Genomic DNA, 16212 nt, shown 5'->3' with positions numbered 1-16212 from the left:
CCCCCCCCCCAGTGTGTGTGGGGGGGGGCTCCAGTCGGTGCAGGTTAAACGCAGTCCCTTATTGTTGTCTCCGTCGCGGTGCTAACTGCTAGCCGGGGGGCTGCTTCTCTTACGGGGGGGCTAATCGCAGTTAGCTTTCTTGTTTCTCTCCGTCGTAATAAACACATCCCACATGGGGCTGGAGCGCTCGGCACTTCCTGCCGGCTTCCGTCGCTAGTGACGTCACCAACCCGATTCTCAACGAGCAGTGACGGGAACAGCCGGACAGAGCCACGTAAAACTCCTCGAGCAAAATAAATCGATTTTAAAATCGATAAAAACGAAAACGAAGGGATTAGTGTCTTTAATTTTTATTCGTTTTAGTTAGTTTTGTGAACGGACAATACCGTTTTAGTTCGTTTTCGTTCTCTCTTTTAATTCTAGTTTTTATTTAGTTCTAGTTAACGAAAATGTTTTTTCAATTCTAGTTTTTGTTTTTTCGTTAGTTTTCGTTAACTATAATAACCCTGATATATACATATAGTCTATGTGCTTTTAAGCAAGCAACTATCCCTCTGTTATAATTGCATTGTCATGATCTAAAACGTGTTTGCACTGTGTATCGATGATCAATAGATTTACCTGAAATACTAATACCATAGAGCGCCGTCTCCAAAACCCTGATTTTTGTCTTTCTTGTAGATATAAGGAAACATGAGATGAGAGAAATGGAAATGGTCAGTTACATGCAGAATATGAATGTTAGCATCACCAGCATCATCCCGGTACTTGCCACAGTTGCCACCTTCCTAGTACACACACTGTTAAAGTTTGATCTCAACACGACTGATGTGAGTACCAACGCAGTCCATTGAATACACTTCAATGGATTTGACAACTTGCTCACAGTCGATATGAATATCAAACTTAAACTTAAGAACTAATCAGTATTGCGGCGGTGTTCTTTGTGATTACCAGGCCTTTACCACCATCGTCATCTTCAATGCTATACGGTTCTGCTTGGTTCAAATGCCCATGTCTGTGAAGTCCATGGCTGAAGCTGCTGTATCAATAAAAAGGCTGAGGGTAAACTGCTCAGAGCTCTAAATGCAGCGATCATTAGATTTAGCACTGTTGTGGATTTCAGCTGCAGTCACAAGCTGTTTCAAAAAATATGGAAAACAATGTGTTTAAGATGAAATATTTTCTGTGGCTGTGTTTAGAAATTATTGCTAATCCAGAATCCAGAATCCTACCTGAGACAGGATAAAGACAGTGACTTAGCCATTGTCATGGAAAATGCAACATTTTCCTGGACCAAACCAGAGAGTATGCTGGACTCCCCACCCAGCTTAGCCAATGGGGTGGATGCGCACGAAGGAGATGAAATGTCCCAAACTGAGAACTCTGCAACTCTGTCGTCTCTGAGAAACATCTCATTCACACTGCCAAAGGTACGATTCCAGAATGATGTGGGAAAATGTGTTTTTGAGACTGTGGTAAAGTTAAAGTTACTCTGTGTGTTATTTCCTTATCAAGGGCTGCTTGCTTGGTGTCTGTGGGAACGTGGGGAGTGGAAAGACATCATTGATATCCAGCATTTTGGAGCAGGTTAACTCTATTCAGTCTCTTTTACCATCTTATACATGTGGCATTCTTATTGCCTTTGAATGTTTTGTATTTAATTGTCCACTACTCTCATCTTACTCAAAATGATAATCCTCACTTTTCTTTACCAAGCAGGTTATATTTTCACCCCAGGTGTGTTTATATATTTTTATGCTGTTTAAGTACTTTATTGATTGCCATTCAGTTTGAAATTAATATAGATAGCTCTAGAAGTGCTAGAGTGTCATTCTGTTTTACATTTAACTGCTTGTGTATGACACACTGTGATCTATTTTATAGATGTACCTTCTGCAGGGCTCCCTTACAACTAATGGGACATTCGCTTACGTTTCCCAGCAAGCCTGGATATTCCATGGAACTGTCCAGGAAAACATCCTAATGGAGCAACCCTTTGACCAGGACAGGTAATTATTAATGAACTCTGACACCTTTGTTTTCTGTACTCTACAGATTAATTTGCATGTGGAAACAATAGGTGCCATATTTAAAAACAGGGCAGGTTATGTGATGTTTTACTGTATAAACAAGGGTTAAGGTTAGTGTTAGTTGACTGTTCATACAAGGCATGAGTCATATTTTCTGTGATCATGTCACATGACAAACGTTCCTCTTATCCTTGTGAGTTTGCATCTGGCACGGTTATCAAACAAGGGCAAAAGCCATTGTGTTATCTAACAGAGCTATCACTGGGAAATCCTGTTTGTCTGCCTAATTAGCAAGCGGTGCAGCTGCCTAACAATGAACAGTATTTTGACGAGTCACTTCAGGTCAATGAATCAATGTAGGCATGTTGCGAGCATGGTGCCTGAAGTAAATGAAGAATTATGAAAATGTAAGATTAATTATACTCAAACAGGAGGAGAAGGACAATTTATTTAAACAGGTCAAGAAGGACGACAAGGATAGCGCCACCATGGCGAGACTGCTCTCGGAGATCAGAGACTTGTGCACTAACTACGCACATAGATTTAATAAGATATTAAGTATGAAATGTAACAAATTTTATGCTCAGAATTGTCAAAATATCTTGTCTTTTTTCCATTAATATTAATCTGAAATGGTACATTCCAATTTTGTTGTTTCTTCCCATAAAATAATCTGCATAAAATATTATGTTTTTAAAATGACCTTTTAAGATTTGAAGCTTCAGATAATATATTGTTTTGATTTACTTCACAGATATGACAGAGTTCTCGGTGTCTGCAGCCTCAGACCTGACCTTAAAATACTCCCATATGGTGATAAAACTGAGGTAGGGCCTCTACTGATGACTCCGCCGCACTGCACCCATCAAAGTCGTGTCACAACCGCCACCCGAAAACTGCAATTAAATCAGGCATTTACAAACCTCGGAGTTGACTCACCACCAGGTGATGATCGGTTGACATCTCCGTCCATCTCTTCGCCCGAGTGTCCAAGACATGCGGCCGCAAGTTCGCCGATACGACTATAAAATAGATCATCAAACTGCAACCTAGTGTGTCCTGGTGCCAAGTGCACATATGGACACCCTTATCACGCCCCTCCAGGACTCACTGTCATTGCCAACATGAGCATTGAAGTCCCCCAATAGAATGAGGGAATCCCCAGAAGGAGCACACTCAAGAACGAATGAAAGAGAAAGTGTCCTTTTTAGCACCTGGATTCTCGTAGTGAGTTTGGATGTAGTCAGAACCATACAGACCTGAATGTGGAGGGGGGGTTGCTGACCAACAGGGTGGCAATAGTGGTGAAAAAGCTGTTAAAACTATTTGGTCTGGAGTGAACCACTTGAATTAATGCAGAAATTATTGGTTTTTGTTTGGAGTCTATTGCTGAAGCCTAATTGTTTTAGGGCCTCCCACAGTTTTTGTGGGTTGCTTTTGTTTGCCTCAATGTTCTCATTTAAGAAATTAATTTTGGCATTTTTGATCCTTTTGTTAACCACATTGCGTAGTTTCATAGTTCTGCAGTTGATTGTGGTGTGACATTGAACTGCAGGTCTATGAATTCTACGAGTGCAGAAGATCATATTGTGATCACTTAAATTGCACTCCCCACTGTTTGATTCTAGATTTGTCCGATGCCAGGATTAGATCTATGATGTTTCAAGAAGTGGGGTTTACCCTTGTAAATTGCTGAATCAGCTGGGTAAAGTTATGCAAATTACAGAAGCTGCTGAAGGCTTTGAAAGTGGGAGTGTCTTTCCGAAGGACATTGGTATTACAATCTCCTATCAGAATGACCTCAGAGCTTCCTAAGCCTGCTTCCTAAGCCATGCTTCTCCAATAAATCATAAAATGAGGTTGCAGCTGTTGTTTTCAGGCGTTGCGTCGTGACGAAAAACTCTGGAGTAATAATCCACGTTCCCGAGGCCTCTGCTCGATGTGACCTCGCCTGCGTTACCAGGCTGAGGAGAGAGGCCCGCACCGTCACTATCAAACAAAAGAGAAAAAGTAACTTTAAAAACCCTCATTATAATAATTCGAATCCCATTTCCAATCATTTAGTATCTGCATTGCTAGACATTTCAGAAAGTAAAAATGGCATTTTATAATACAGAATCTGTAGCCAGTGTTTTTGTAGTTTTCTGCTGTTTTGTTGGCAGATTGGAGAGCGAGGGCTGAATCTATCAGGGGGGCAGAAGCAGAGGATCAGCCTGGCCAGAGCTGTGTATTCCAATAAAGACATCTTCCTCCTTGATGATCCACTATCTGCTGTCGATGCTCATGTAGGAAAACACATTTTCGAGGAATGTATAAAGAAGGAGCTGCAGGGAAAATCAATTATACTGGTTACACACCAGCTGCAGGTGAGAAGATGCACTTCATCAGAAAACATCTTTTCCTCAGCAACTTTTCACTGAGCCTGAAACCTTTTATGAAATGCGTAAACTCATAAGGTTCTCATAATGATACACATAATTTAAAATGAATTTTAGAACAAATGATATTGTATGGTGGAATTGTCCAAAGTAAAGTAAACCACAGCACAAAGTAATGTCGGGCTGCTACAAATGTTTTTCTTCACACCTCTGGCCACGAGGCTGGGATGGTTTCATTGATGAGGTCGTCCTAATGTGTGTCAGTATCTGGAGTTCTGTGATGGCATTTTGGTCCTGGAGGATGGAGAAGTGCTCGAGGATGGAGACCACAATGCCCTGATGGAAGCCAATGGACGCTACGCTCAGCTCATCAGCAACTACCAGCTGGAACAGTCAAAAGTAAAACAGCACTTACAGTTCAGACCTCGGATGTAGCCCTGCTATTCTCACAATGTATATTATTTTATTTCCTTACTAGATGTAAATCCCTTTCACCTTTCTTGTTTTATAAGCACAAAAAACAAATAAATAGTTAGCTACTAATAATAATAGCTACTGTACCTACATTTTATTTGTAGAAACAGGACCATATATTCTGAAAAGGTAGTACCGTAATTCCCGGTGTACAAGCCGCTACTTTTTTCCAATATTTTGAACCTTGCGGTTTATGCAGCGACGCGGCAAATTTACGTATATTTTCCCACTTTCGTTACGAGCCGTGTTTCGTTAAAGCCTATTTATTTTCGTTACAAAATTAACGCCCGCCCGCCCGGAGGGAAAGCCCCGCTTGCGCGTAGCTGGGGAGATCCGCGAGAAGCGCCCGGCGCTCGTCCAGAGTCGCCGCCGCCGGACCGCCGTACCCGGTCCCCGCCGCCTGTCCGCCATCCGCTACGCGGCGTCGGACGCGCCGCGTAGCGGGGAAGGAACCCACCCCCTCGACCTCCCGTGCGTCCCCACCCCTGCCGCACCACGCTCCCGCGGACGGAGGATGGGGGGCACGGGGGCAAGGGGGACAGGGACACCCCGCCAGGCGGGCGCGCGCACCGCGCAGCCTCCGACGGGCGGAGAGGGGAGGGCGACGGGGCGACTGCTCCCCCAGCCGCGGCTCGAGCCCAGCCCCGCTTCGCACCCCAGCCCGACCGACCCAGCCCCTAGAGCCAATCCTTATCCCGAAGTTACGGATCTGATTGCACTTGTGGCTTACGAATATGTGCGGCTTATTTTAGTACAAAATATATATTTTTTTTAATTCAGTGGGTGCGGCTTTTTCACAGGTGCGCATAATAGTTCAGCAATTACGGTAAGTGGTTTATCATCAACTGCAGTAAAGGCTCAGCAGATGCTTTTATGCAGACTCATTGCTTTTGTTGATCTTTTACAGACTCAGGCAGAAGAAGATTCACCCCAAGCAAATGAAGAGCTGGAAGAGGTTGAGCTCGCAAATCCCACATTTGGTGGTGCAGTGAACCCAGGTATGGAAAGGCAAAAAAGCAACAACAATTATTGTTTGGTAATAATGATTTAAATCAGAATATATGCCATTATATATTATGCCTTGCTGTAGAAAAATTCACATGACCCTCACAATATATATTTTTATTTTTTATTTTATTTTATTTTATTTATTTATTATGTTTGTATTGTATGGTCTGGTAGACTGCTTAAACTGAATTGCCCCTTGGGATAAATAAAGTTGTCTGAATCTGAATCTGAATCTACATACTACTACTACATACAAAAATTCCTATCTTTATTGTCAATTTATTTACAGTTGTCTTTACTATGTGCACTTCCTTTCAGCATTTGACATGTCCGAAGAAAAGGATGATGGAACAATCCAAACAACAGACCAAAAATGTAAGTGTTTTTCTTTGTTTGTTTTTTTGTATGAATGAGATATTGGTGCAGGGTCACCCACTTCAGATGTATATCCAAATTCTTAAAGAAGGTTGGGCTCAGACAGTTTGATATAAAGAATCAGAATCAGAATACTTTAATAATCCCGGAGGGAAATTATATCAGCAACAGTGCTTCACTCAACAAAGTCAGAAATACAAATTATCATTGGCCCAGTCCAGTTTATTGTCAATTATATTTTTGTCATCCACTGAGTCCACATTGACCCCTGGATCATTGGAGATTTTTTCCTCCTCCTGGGACTGCGATCTCCCCCTCCTGAACATTGAACAAAGGGGGGAGACAGCCGAGAGCACATCAAATTGTGTCATCCCGATGGCCGTACTGGAGAGAGAACTGGGTGCATATTCAATCAATGTAAACTCTGAGAAGCAGTATTCTGGGCTACCACACACCACAGGGTTGCTCCTAGGCTCTGGCTATCTTGCTTTGCCTACCCGCTGGTCATCACACCCCAGATCTGAATAGAAAGCCTTGAAAGTTCAAGCATGCGGCGTGAACTGAGGACCTCAATCATAAACAATGTTTGAGGAGACTCCATGCAGTGCTCCCAGGCTGAGGGTAGTTTCTGATTGATTTGATCAAAGAATCCATCCCACAGCCACTGCCTGCACCTGGGACACACACAAGGGAGGGAGGGGGAAAACATCTGATAACTAGGGTAGTCACCTGCTTCTGTACCCTCCCAACAAGATATTTGTGTCGGGTGTGTCTGACTTTTTTGACATTCCATATGCTGAGCTTAGTGGTTGACCAATACGGTGGTTGCAATCTCTATGGCAGTGCCATTTTGATTTTGTATTTTTGTCTGCCGACCTTCTATTATTCTAGTTCATAATTTTCTTTGCTTTCAGCTGCTGGTGATGATCAGCTGGTGAGGAAGGAGTCCTCTGAAGAAGGCACCGTCTCCTGGAGAATCTATCACGGATACTGCCAGGCAGCAGGAGGTCTGATACAGACAGTCCACATGTATGAACTGGAATAAATGCATACAAATGACACATGGCCAACCAGCTGTATTTGGTGTGACTGTTTTGCTTCAGGCTACTTCATCATCTTCCTTGTTATGATTAACTTCATTCTGATGATTGGATCCACAGCCTTCAGCAACTGGTTTCTCAGTTTCTGGCTGGGGCAGGGTGATGGGGTGAGGAGCATATCTTCCCTTTCTCTCACATATACATTTACACACATTAAACTCCATGGTCACAGTATTTGTAAATATCAAATGTTTTTATTTTATTTTATTTTCCAGTTAAAAAATGCTACAAATCCGGGTAGCATCTTAGACAACCCACGCCTGAGATTTTACCAAATGATTTATGGTGTGGGGATTATTGCCACGGTGACACTTGCCATCATCAAATGCTTCTTTTATACTGGAATCACCTTGAGTGCCGCCTGCCATCTGCACAACATCATATTCAAGAAGGTAACATTTTATATACAGTGGAACCTCGGTTCTCGAACATAACTCATTCCGTTACACTGTTTGAAAACAGATTTGTTCGGAAACCGAAGCTATATTTCCGATAAGAAATAATGGAAAATAGGTTAATCTGTTCCTATGCACCAGATAAATACCCATTTGTATACCTACAATTATATTATTATGTAACTACGTGTATCTAAACAACAGATAACACATAAAAGTGTAAATAATACAAAAACAAAAGCATAATTAAAGTAATAATAATTTTTTCCCCTCAGATTATGTCCAGTCCTATGAGTTTCTTTGACACAACACCAGTTGGACGCATTCTCAACCGCTTTTCCAAAGATCAGGAGGAAGTGGACACTGTGCTTCCCCTCCATATGGACCCTTTCTTGAATTTTAGTCTCATGGTCATGTTTACCATTATCATTATCTCCAGTGTTTTCCCCCCCATGCTGGTTGTTGTGGCTATTTTGGGAGTCTTTTTCACCCTCATTCTTTTGTGAGTTTGATAGCCATTAATTGAATTATTTAATTATTAGTTGAATTGTGCAATATTCTCTGCCACATAACATGCTCTAATGCTCAAATTCTATTAGATTTGTCCTTTTGAAGTAAATATAATAGAGGTCCCAAACAGGAATTGTTGGAGAATGGGATCATAAAAATGTCATATGATTAATTTGCCGAGTGACATGAATGTAATTTGCAAGATTTAGATTGTCATACAATTCTTGCATTTATGAGTATTTTAGGACAAGCATTAATGTACAGGAATATAACAACATATTAAAGAAGTATACAGTACTGAATATTACCTGTGATTCCCCTGCAGTATATTCCAGAGGAGTATCCGTCAGATGAAGAGGATGGAGAACATCAGTCGTTCTCCCGTCATCTCTCTCAGCACCTCTACCCTGCAGGGCCTCAGCACCATCCATGCCTACAACATAAGAGACAGCCAAATAGAAAAGTAAGATGCCAGCGATCCTCATGTTAATCAATTTTCTTTACTAACCTCATGTGCTTGCTGATGATGACAAAATATCTTCCTTCTGTTGTACATTTATGCAGAGGATGATCTTTCAGTTACAGTTTCTCACATTCTGTTCTTTATTGTAGAAACTTTTATTATCTGCAGTATGTGAGTAAACACCATCCTTTTTCATGTTGTAGATTCAAGACACTGAATGACATCAACTCCAACCAGTACTTATTGTTTCAGTCTGGAACACGTTGGCTATCCTTCTGGCTCGACTTCATGGCTGCAGTTATAGGTTTGGTGGTGTCTCTGTTTGTAGTACTCAGCGATAATGAAGTCATCAATCCAGCTTCGAAAGGCCTGGCCATGTCCTACACCATACAGGTAAACAAAGCAGATGGATGAACATGAGTTTATTTTTAGAAAGAGGAGACCTCCAACATGTGTTTATACACCTGTTTGTTGCCTAGTTTACAGGCATGCTTCAGTATGTTTTGAGGCAATCTACCGAGGTGGAGGCCAGGTTCAACTCGGTGGAGCGGCTGCTGGAATACATCACAGTGAGAACTCTACTCTTCTTTGCCTCAGAAAAATCGCATAGGTTTTCTGGCTGCTACCACCGATATATCCACCCACATTGGTCCTCCTACAAATGCTGCTGTGTTTTTGTTTGACCACTCACTCACACAAGATCTTAATTATTGTGTCCAGGGTTGTAAGTCTGAGGCCCCCAGACACATACCGGTAGCTGATGCTCAAATCCCAGAGGACTGGCCAAAGAGTGGAGCCATTACCTTCCAGGGCTATAGCATGAGGTACAGGGAGAATTCACCCATTGTCCTGAATGAGCTGAATTTCCACATCCAAGCTGGAGAGAAACTGGGAATCGTGGGAAGAACAGGCTCTGGTAAGGCAGTTTACAAAAATGTCAAGTTAATTTAGATATCAAAATGATTGCAGGGCCGAGATGATGGTTCTCCTTGAAGCACAGTACCGGTACGTATTACTCTGGGAGACTCCTGATTACAGGAGCCGTAATGCTCCGACAATCCATCAAGCAGTGCGGCTTCGTAGCTCACCAAAGTCTTACTAAAACATTTTGACCGATTTTTGAGCGCCGTGTACCACATAAAATTGGTTTGAGGTCAGTAAGCAAAACCAGAATTAATAGAGAAGGCGTACCGTGTTATAAGGCGCATCGTTGATTTTTTAGAAAATGAAAGGATTTTAAGTGCGCCTTATGGTCCCAAAAATACGGTAGGTCACGAAAGCGATTGGCAGTCCTGTGAGTCTTCACGCCATGTTCTGTTTTAGAAAGAGACAGTCAGGTGAAAGGGAACATGGAGCCTGACATTATCAGAAAAACTGCGGATTGTACCCCAACAATTAGCCAACGGTAAACAAATATATAAGTTTCGGCATGGGTGTGGCTACAATGTTGCTCTTCCAATAGCCATGCTTTAAATTGTTCGGAAAAAGAGGTCAGAGTCGGGAGTTCACGTATCGTGGTTGGGATAGAACTCCAAGTGTGAGAAGCACGAACAGAAAAAGTGGCTCGACCAAAGGCACTTTTTCTAAATGGAATGACACAGACACCTCTAGAGCCCGTTCTTGTTGATGTGTTTGAGTTTACTTTGACACATTCTTGTAATGGAGGTGCTCTGCCATGGAAGATTTCATAAATCAAGATTGCATCGATGTGTTTAACAGTGTTGTCCCAGCTTAATCGCCCATGTTTCTTTAATATATGACAGTGATGATACCGATTTGGCTTTTTATCTAACACTTTTAGAGATTGTTTATAAACAGCTTCAATCGGTTGTAGAGTCGTTTTACAGGCCGATGCCCAACTTGTTACACAGTATGACGTGTGTGACATGATCATAGTGTCATTATCATTACATATCATTATCATGTACTCATATACTCATATGCATAATAAAAATCTTAGCAACCTTATTTTGTTGACAGCCATGACAATATTGTGCTAATAGTAACCCTACCTTTGTAAACCATTCTGGCCATTTGTGTGTTTGTAGGGAAATCCTCATTAGGAGTGGCTCTGTTCAGGTTGGTGGAGCCGGCAGCAGGAACCATCCTAATAGACGGAGTTGAGATTATGTCCATTGGACTGACGGATCTCCGTAGCAAGTTGTCTATCATCCCCCAGGACCCTGTGCTTTTCATTGGAACTGTCCGGTAAATAATGTCTCATCTTTATGTATCCATGTACTGTTTTAATTGGTTTGTTTGTCACATATTTAAGCTACTGTGATATTGCTGTGTGTGTTTGCCAATAGATACAACCTGGACCCTTTCAGTAACTACACCGATGAGGAGATTTGGGAGGCACTGGACAAGACATACATGAAGGACTCAGTACGTTAATGTTAACATGCCTGCAAAAAGAAGAATACTCCTTATAAATTATTTATTAAAGTAAATACAATTGAAATGGAACAAAGATATAAGAAGTAAGAAGTACAGGAATAAATTAACAGACATTATAAGAACCAGTAAGCAGCTGTATTATAAAAGAAAATTATATGGAAAATAAAGACAACATAAAAAGAACGTGGGAAACATTAAATAGTTTAATTAAACAAGGCTACTCAAGACCGACATATCCGGATTTCTTTACTGATGAAAATGGTGAAAAGTGTCAGAATATAAGCAGCATTGTAAATAAGTTCAACAATTTCTTTGTAAACATCGGCCCTGAATTAGCTGCTCAAATCCCAGACCAAGGCCAACATAAATATGATTTGAAAATTAAACATAATCCATCGTCTCTTTTCCTCTCAGCTATAACTGAGCAGGAAGTGATCAACATTGTCCACAAGTGTAGGAGTAAGCTGTCCACTGACTGTCATGATATCAGCATGACGTTGGTCAAAAAAATTATTCTGAATATTGTAAAGCCTTTCACTCACATCTGTAATTTATCATTCCAGTCCGGTTGTTTTCCGAAAGGAATGAAGACTGCAAAAGTTATCCCTCTATACAAAAATGATAACAAACATTGTTTTAATAATTATAGACCGATTTCCTTGTTGCCTCAATTCTCGAAAATTCTGGAGAAACTCTTCAACTCTCGGCTTGATAACTTCCTTGACAAACATCACATTATAAATGAAGGTCAATATGGATTTCGAACAAATAGATCGACTTCTATGGCGATAGTTGAGGCCCTTGAAGAAATCACTACTGCAATGGAGCTGAAAAAGTATGCGACTGGTATCTTTATAGATCTAAAAAAAGCATTTGACACCATTAATCACCCATTATTACTCAATAAGCTGGATAAATATGGGATAAGAGGGGTGGCTGGGGACTGGTTAAAAAGTTATTTGACAGGAAGGGTGCAGTATGTGCGAATGGGGCAGTGCTTGTCTCATACACTTGACATTGCGTGTGGTGTCCCCCAGGGGTCGGTTTTGGGTCCAAAGTTGTTCAGTATATTTATAAATGATATTTTTAATGTATCTCAAACATTAAAACTCATCCTGTTTGCGGATGACACAAATATATTCTATCGTAGTGACAGTTATAAAGAGCTTGTAAATACGGTAAACAAGGAACTAAGTGCAATAAAGAAGTGGATGGACACAAATAAATTATCTTTAAATATTCATAAAACTAAAGTAATGATGTTTAGTCGTCTAAAAATGGATTCAGAACTGCAAATAACTATTGAAGGTATCCCAATTGAAAGGGTAAATAAGATCAAATTTTTGGGTGTTATTATTGATAATAAATTGTCATGGAAACCTCACGTCGGACATATAAAAACTAAGATCTCCAAAAGTCTCTCAATAATGAACAAAGTAAAACCATACCTAGACATGAATGCTCTCCGTACCTTGTATTGCACACTGGTGCTTCCATACTTTACATACTGCATTGAAGTGTGGGGGAATACTTATCAGAACACAACAAATCCATTATGCATATTACAGAAACGAGCAGTACGGATCATTCACAAGGTCGGATTTCGGGATCATACTCATAACTTATTTTTTCAGTCAAAGTTGCTTAAATTTATGGATCTTGTGAAATACAACACTCTGGTAGTTCTGTTCAAGGCATTTAACAAATTATTACCCATTAACCTGCAACGTTTTTTTACTGTTCGAAGAGCTGCTCATGATTTGAGAGGATTTGGAGTTTTTAAACTTCCTCAAGTTCGAACCACACTCAAAAGTTTTTGTTTGTCTGTACGTGGGGTTAAACTTTGGAACAGTCTGGATACACACCACAAGCGATGTCAAGGTATTCATCAATTTAAGCTAGTATATAGACAGCTGGTTTACTCGCAATATTCAAACAGAGGGTCTTGAAGGTATTTATTGTTTCCATTACCATTGTTGGTATATGTTTGTTACCATTGCTGGTATTGTTTATTATTAATGTTGGCATGACTGTCTAAACTGTCATGTTACCTGTGGTAACACCATAATGGAAAAAAAATAATATATATATATATAATTTTGTAATTTCGCTAGTTTCATCCGATATTTTGTTGTATTTTTCGAAATCATGCAGTGTATATAGTTGTTAATATGATTTGGAGCTTGAAATAGAGGAGCTCACTATGTTTATATGTTATGAGAAATGGGGGTGGGATTAAATAAGTTTTCTTCTTCCCACTCCCTTTCAGGCTGAATTGGCTTATTACTTATTGTTTAAATGTGGCTCGTGCGATGTGGCACGGGTTGTTTTGTTTTGTGTGCTTTTGTCATTGCCTGAAATAAATACATACCTAACCTAACCTAACCTAACAGTACTGTACATTTACAGTCTGAGGAAGTATTTGGTCATTTATATAAACCAAATTAGCATCTGCTACTTTTTATACATACATTTCCCAAGAACTGTGAATTTGTGCTCAATTCAGCTCAAGCCTTGGAGTCACAGTGACAAAGTGTGGAATTCAATGAGGTTATTTCTTTGCCAGCATACGTCTGCTTTACTGTTAGAATTACATAAAAAGGAATTTTGATGAGATTTGTATGAGCGATGGAATTGGGATGGAAGTAATTGTATCCCATTTTTAGATATACAGCAGGGGTCGGCAACCTAAGACATGTGTGTCTTGACTGGCACGCGAGGGCATTTATTTTGGCATGCATAGAATGTTAAGAGGCAAAACAAAACAGGATAGGGGCAGGGAGATAGATAAGTTCCAGGAAACAGGCAGAGTTCACAAAACAAGTAATCGGACCAATCAGGAAGACAAATCCAAGCTTCGTCTCCATCGTCCTCGTGAGTTTTCTCTTTCACTGTCATCCTTACCATTTTCTTTCTTTGGACACATTACTTATAACTAATATTCACAAATACAGCGAAAATTACTGAACGGGTGAAGCAGGCTTGGAGCGCTCGCATCTCAAATTCACGCTTGCATCTCAATGCAAAATATTCCTTGCAGTCAGGCTCATATCTCGTAACGCTCGTGTGTTGAGGTATTACTGTAGAAGAGGTATTACTGTCTAGAAGAGATCCTGGATTTTGGATCACTTTGAAAAAAGCATTGACAATGCAGTCAATGGAGCTTCTAATTTTATTCCTAAATACCTCAGTTGATTATTGACTGGTATTTATGGAATTTGACAGTCATGTAGGGTGGGGACCTCTATCTCACGACCGAATTCCATCCGGATCGGATCCAGATTGTGTTTGTGTTTTGGCCTACTGTGCATTTAATATTAGATATAGAGCGTTGACTTATAGCTGAGTCAATTCTGCATCGGAGCATGTAAACAGATTTGTTACTTCCATCAAGGAGTTTATGTTTTTGACAGCATCTGTTTGTCTGTTAGCGGGATTACAGAAAAGGTCTGGTTTTTTTTGCATTCCTCAGATCTCCAGACTGGACGGGCAACTAGATGCTCTGGTGCTTGAAAATGGTGAAAACTTCTCTGTAGGAGAGAGACAACTGATTTGTATGGCTAGAGCACTGCTCCGCAACTCCAAGGTTTGTGCAGGTGTCTGTTCCCTCTGAATTATTTGGTTTGTATAGGTACTTTGCTGCTGCTGAACATGCCTGTCTTGCAACACAAACTCAAACTCCATGTAATTTTTATTCATTTAGTTCCATATCTCACATAATTTCTCCTTTCGACTCTGCACCATCTCAAACCATGTATCTCTCTAACAATAGATTCTTTCGTTCATGTTTTTTTTTCCTTCACGTGTGAACGCATGGTATAGTTCTCCAATAATGTATTTTCTTGAGAAGAATTTCACTTCAACCAAAAAGCCATGTTCCATTTTTTTCTTTGATTCTGCTGTCATCACTTCAAAGCTGAAGTCTTTACCAGTATACAGCATATGACCATTTCCAATGATTTAGGGGGAAAATGCATGCAGTTAAAATAGATTTATTTGATTATCATTAACGGGATTGATTTGAGCTGAAAAATAACTTAATGAAGTTGAAACCTTCCATTGTTTAAAATGAGGACCTTTTATGCTCTCAAACTTAATGACTGCTGGGATAGGCTCCGGTAGATCCCGCGATCTGGTTTTCACATGAAGCGGTTAAGATAATGAAGAATTTTGAACTAACTCTGTGAAGGTGAAAAATAATCCTCAGTCATCAGTCTTTATGAATTCTTCCCCTTTCCTGCTGTCATCTGCACAAACTCTCTCTCCTGTGGTGCAACAGATTATTCTTTTAGATGAGGCAACAGCATCCATTGATGCGGAGACAGACACCTTGATCCAAAGCACCATCAAAGAAGCCTTCCAGGGCTGCACCGTGCTCACCATCGCCCATCGCATCAACACTGTGATAAACTCAGACCGCATTCTGGTCATGGACAGTGGAGAGGTAACAAACAGAATCACTATTTATTTTTTATCCTGAAGCCAGACTTACAATACATGTTCTCCCTGACAGGTGGCAGAGGTGGACAGTCCAGACGTGCTGAGACAAAGACCAGATTCTCACTTCTATTCACTCCTTGCTGCTGCTAACACTATGAACACCTGAGCCACTGAAGCCCAGTGACACGCCAGCTCCTCAGCACTAATAGCAAGAGGGACACTAGTTACCTCCGCCGAGGCGAGGTGGAGGTTATGTAATCGTCGGAGTCTGTCTGTGTGTCTGTCCGTTAATTTGCCTTTAAGCTATGTTACCAGGAACAGATGATTCTGGTGATGATCCAGAAGAGATCCTGGATTCTGGCTCAGTTTGAAATATTAACATTGTAGTCAATAGAGCTTCAACATTTGTTCTTCAATATTTTGGTTGATTATTGACCGATGTTTATGGAATTTGAAACAGTCTTGTAGGGTAGCCACTGAAGCCCAGTGACACTACATGTTAGAATTTTCCATTTTCCCTCAGTTCTTTTATCTCGTATTAGGTGTACAGTCAAAAATGAGTCAGGATTATAAAACGAATCAAGTTTACTGAGTGTTTTCCGTAATTACAAAGTTGGTAAGGAAAGACAGGGCTTG

The 16212-nt window shown here is 40.6% G+C and overlaps 1 protein-coding gene across 1 annotated transcript; it reads left to right on the top strand.

The window, feature by feature from the left end:
* Nucleotides 1–681: 681 nt before the first annotated feature.
* Nucleotides 682–15742, top strand: LOC137916847 (ATP-binding cassette sub-family C member 12-like; the record flags this gene model as incomplete). The annotated part of the gene is made up of 23 exons (XM_068759812.1): nucleotides 682–830; nucleotides 958–1065; nucleotides 1203–1433; nucleotides 1519–1590; nucleotides 1888–2012; nucleotides 2788–2860; nucleotides 4196–4399; nucleotides 4676–4810; nucleotides 5793–5883; nucleotides 6212–6268; nucleotides 7183–7275; nucleotides 7372–7475; nucleotides 7584–7760; nucleotides 8039–8265; nucleotides 8599–8736; nucleotides 8940–9129; nucleotides 9216–9305; nucleotides 9457–9652; nucleotides 10785–10944; nucleotides 11046–11124; nucleotides 14609–14722; nucleotides 15416–15580; nucleotides 15650–15742. Coding segments are annotated over 23 exons (3071 nt in total), but the record flags the coding sequence as incomplete, so codon positions are not given.
* Nucleotides 15743–16212: the final 470 nt, after the last annotated feature.

Source organism: Brachionichthys hirsutus, unplaced genomic scaffold (assembly GCF_040956055.1).
Source record: "Brachionichthys hirsutus isolate HB-005 unplaced genomic scaffold, CSIRO-AGI_Bhir_v1 contig_207, whole genome shotgun sequence".
NCBI lineage: Eukaryota > Metazoa > Chordata > Actinopteri > Lophiiformes > Brachionichthyidae > Brachionichthys > Brachionichthys hirsutus.
The sequence above is the reverse complement of the archived record's forward strand: the minus strand, read 5'-3'. Positions and strand labels throughout refer to the sequence as shown.